This window comes from Eurypyga helias, unplaced genomic scaffold (assembly GCF_000690775.1).
Source record: "Eurypyga helias isolate BGI_N326 unplaced genomic scaffold, ASM69077v1 scaffold31384, whole genome shotgun sequence".
In the NCBI taxonomy this organism is placed as follows: domain Eukaryota; kingdom Metazoa; phylum Chordata; class Aves; order Eurypygiformes; family Eurypygidae; genus Eurypyga; species Eurypyga helias.
Genome location: NW_010248639.1, coordinates 8727 through 12776, shown reverse-complemented (window position 1 = coordinate 12776; position 4050 = coordinate 8727). Strand labels below are relative to the sequence as shown.

The 4050-nt window shown below is 61.1% G+C and overlaps 1 protein-coding gene across 1 annotated transcript in view; it reads right to left on the bottom strand.

Annotated features, from left to right (window-relative positions):
* Positions 1-3273, bottom strand: part of NUDCD3 (NudC domain containing 3) — a gene marked incomplete at its 3' end in the record, with an annotated part of 8625 nt that extends 5352 nt beyond the window's left edge. The window contains exons 1-3 of the mRNA XM_010151135.1: positions 3155-3273; positions 2873-3019; positions 1791-1923 (exon numbers count right to left, since the gene is read on the bottom strand). Of these exons, the coding sequence (XP_010149437.1) occupies positions 1791-1923; positions 2873-3019; positions 3155-3273 (399 nt within the window). The remainder of the gene's footprint in view (positions 1-1790; positions 1924-2872; positions 3020-3154) is intronic.
* Between the last annotated feature and the right edge of the window lie 777 nt (positions 3274-4050).

Below are 4050 nucleotides of genomic sequence, written 5' to 3'. Positions count from 1 at the left end.
TTTCGGAGCTCCATACAAGGAAACCTTAAGCTCGCCCGAGCAAAACAGTGCCATAGCAACAGCCTGAATCCAAAAAAGTGTCACAAGGAAGATTCTGAGCAGCATTAGAGCTGGGTGCGCTCTGAGCGCAGGGACCAAACGGGAGATTTTTAATCTCGCCTTGGCAGGCAGAAGTCAAAAACCTGATAATTTTTTAAAGAGATGAAGCGTGTGGTGAATGTAGGGGGATGGTTCTCTCTCTCAGGAACACACCACCACCCTGTCTGAAGTCCATCGAGCTTTAAAACGGCTCCAAACCATCCTGCTGCAGCCTGTGACCCAGTCTATCTGCATCCAGTGCCCCTGAGGCTGGAAGACACTGAAGGAATCACTTTAAAGTGAAAGGTGGGCCAAGAGGAGCCCCGAGAGGGATGGACGAGCCAAATCCCAGGAGCCACCTCGCAAGGATTAGGGAAGTCCGACACCTGAACAACCCATGGCCCTGAGAGGGCAGCGCAGGCAGGAACGGGGCCGGCGCAGGCAGAGCCGTGCCACAGGCACCAGTGAAGGCAAGAGCTGCCCAACCATCGCCCCTGCCAACACCCCCGCCGACACGCAGGGGCTCTTCCGCAGTGACCGCTCAGGCTCGAGCTGAGGAAAGGTCCTGCTCCGGCTCCTCCGAGCACCTGCAAGGCCCCCGCGCCTCGGGGGGCAAAGGATGGGGCAGAGGAGGCCTGATGCTCTCTGGTTTTGGCAATGACACAACTCCCCTGGCACGAAGGGCACCTCCCTGGGCAGGGTGATCGCAATACGACACAGAGGGATGGAACATCCGTCCGGACAGCCCCAAATCCTTCCAAGAAACAGCCTGGGTTTGTTTTAGAGACCCACTGGGAGAGAAGCATCTCCTGGCCCTCCTGCTGTCCCCATGGCAGCCGTTTGCTCCCTCACCCCTCCGGTCCAGGTTGCTGCTGCCAACGACACTCTTTTGGCATGATGAGGAGCTGTGTAGGCTGGAGCCAGTGAACAAACCCAAGCGTGCTTGTTTCAGCCGCCCTGGATCAGGGAATGGGAGGTAGGGGAGTGCGGACTTCCCAAATGGAAAAATACAGGATGAGCCACGGGGAGGGCAGCACTCTGGAAAGAGAAGAGAGTTCAAACTTCTGGGTCCAACTAACGCCAGCCGCAGGCATGTGCTTCCCAAGTCCCTTGCCCGGAGGGAATAGAAATGGCAAAGGAAAATTGATGGCATTGCTCGTGGCCACGAGCAGGGAAGGAGAGTTCCTGCCTGAGCCGAGGTGGGAGGCAAGACCACCCTGCCCACACAGGCAGGCAGGGCGGGGGGCTGGCCGCTCAGCCAGCCCAGCCCCAGCTCCCTTCCGCCCAGAGCAGGGCCTGCCCCAGTTCCCAAGCGCCAGAGCCACCATTCCAGCAGCTCCTGCCTGCAAACGAAGGCAGGAGACACTCCAAGCCAGAAGGAGTGACCAGAGGAGGAGTGTCCATCCCCAGCCAGGCTCAGAATCCTGGCTGAGTTCCTAGTCAGTGGAAACGGAGAGAAAATCCAAGGGAAGTGCCATGCGGAGCCAGGAAACGCTCCTGGGGCTGGAGCAACAGGACAGAGTCGCAACAGGAACATGGCCAGCTGGGACCATCCGTCCCCACCAGCCACACACCAGTGCCAGAGAAGGAGGCACAACCGTATCCTGCTCCTTGAGTGCAAAGGACAAGGAGCCTTCCTGCTCCAAAGACAGCCTCTCGGGAAAGCTGGGCATCCCGAGGGAGACACTGACACACCATTAACCCCGCCTTACCTGCTTGCCTTTCATGATGTGCTTGGGCACAGGCACTTTAATCTCCAGGTCGCTGTAGTCCTGGGACCAGGCATAATTCTCTCGCACGGCTCCGTTGTAGCTGTCGGGATCTGTCTGGAACTGCTCCTGTCTCCTGCGGGGGGAGAAAGGGGTGACACGCTAAGTGTTGGAGAGGTCAGAGCCTGGAGAGAGCAGGGTACAAGAAGCAGAAGGGGAGGGCAGAGGCTCTGCTCGGCCGCCCTGCGAGCCTCCCCAGCGCTCAGGTTGATGCCCAGTCTCTCCCTTGCTGCCATCCCTGTCCAGGAAAGGAGAAGGCTCCAGTTCGCAGCCCCAGGATGCAGCACCCTGCCCACTGCAGGACTCGCACACTGCCCTTCCAGTGTGCCGCAACAAAAGTCAGGCTTCTGACAGGACAGCTGGTGAGACACGGGATAATTTGGCTGCCCAGAGGGTGCAGAGCTGGCCCCCGGCTAGTTTGGGGTGCCTTCGCGACTAACTGCTCCAGCACGGAGCTCCTCTTCCCCTCCTCCTCCTCACTGCATTCACCATGCCCAGAGGAGCTGGAGCGAGGGATGCTGGAGGGGGTGCGCTGTCTCCTGAGCCACTGCTGGGGTGGTGGCCGGTCACTGCGACCACACTCACCATGAGAAACCAGAGCTGGTCATCCTCCTCCCAGCTCGAGTGTGTTCGGGAAACCCCCCAGCTGACGCACTGGAAGGGACAACAGGACAAGGGGATCACGGGCAACACTGAGCAGAACACAGCCACTTCCAGCAGCGGAAATCCCAGGAGAAGGAGGCTGCGGCGGTTGTGAGGGTAGGATGGGATGTATCAGATCGATGAGCCATAATGAATACGGTGTTTGCAGCCTGGAAAGGAGCTCTCCATCACACCTGTCTCCCTTTAAACCGCTGGAGGTTGAGGTTCTGCTCCGTCAAAACGTCAGGGAGAAGGCTTGCACACCAAGCGGAACCCTCCCCAAAGGCGGCTGCGGTGCTAACCAAAGGCAGAGGTATTTTAAAGCGTTTGGGCACCTCGTCCTCAGGCTGGAGCTCTACAAACACGGGGCTGCAGTGACTTACGTAATGGGGGGAGCTGGTGATGAGTGGCCCTGGGGGGCAGATAGCCCCAGGGACCATGTCTCCCCACGCCCCGCCGTCTTCCTGACACCCCCACACTGAGGGGCCTCGCTGGCACGGGGCGGGGGTGGCTCCCTGCGGCGCAGCGCCCTGCGGATTACGTAAGACGCGTCGGGTTTAATTCAATTAGGCTCTAAGGCGGACGGAGGGTGCTGTCGAAGGGGCTGTGTGTACCCCCCCTTCCCCTGCCTCTTTGTTTCCTTGGTTTCAGGAGGTTTTACCCACCCCGTCACGGCCACCCGCGCCCTGGGCCGGTTTTGCTCCTTCTCTCCCGGCAGCACCAGGGACCGGCAGCACCTGTGGGCTCCCAGCCTCAGGCCGGCGATTTTTGGGGGGCAGCGCATCACTCTTTTCGGGCATCTTGGCCTTGCTTGGCAGTCGCACATTGGATGCCCATCGCCATGGAAACGGGGTTGGCATGGCAGCGCCGATCCGGCGCTGGCGCGGGTTGGCTCCAGCTGTCGGTTTCCCAACCGCCCCCGGACCGTAGGAGTTGAACGGGCTGGAGGGCGAGAGGGGGAATGCGCGGGTGACCGGGGTCTGCGGGCCCCGCTCTCCGCCCACGGAAGCAAACGGCTCGGCACATCCCTGAGCATCGTGTCCCCAAGTACCGTCTCATGTTCCCCCAGGCCCTCACCCAGAGCCAACCTGCGGTGGCACCTGGCCCCGCTCTCCCAGAGACCTGCAAAGGCGCAGGCAAGGAGGAGGGAGGGTGCTCTCCTGGGTGAGGGTCCGAGGGCTGCCCGGGGCAGCTGGCATGAGGTGCCCTCGCAGGACATGTCCCCCCCGTGCAGCGGGGTCTGCACAGGCACAGCCGAGGCTCTGCCCTCGGCCCCTCGGGCTGGAGCGAGCGTGGCCGTGGCTGCGCTGTGAACCACAGCACAGATCTGGCTGGGGTCTAAATCCTGCCAGGTTTTTTACCCCTATGAGCATTCCCTTCTAGGCAGCGTGGGGCCCTTTCTGCTCCTCTGCGGCCTTCACGGGCAGCTGCCTGTGGGGGTTTTTCGACATCCCACAGTCCTGCCTGCGGCATCCTCCAGTTCAAAGGCACCCTCCTTCCATGAAAAGCCCGGCTTTCGGGCTCGGTGGCCGCTCTGGCCGAGGCAGAGCTCACCATGCTC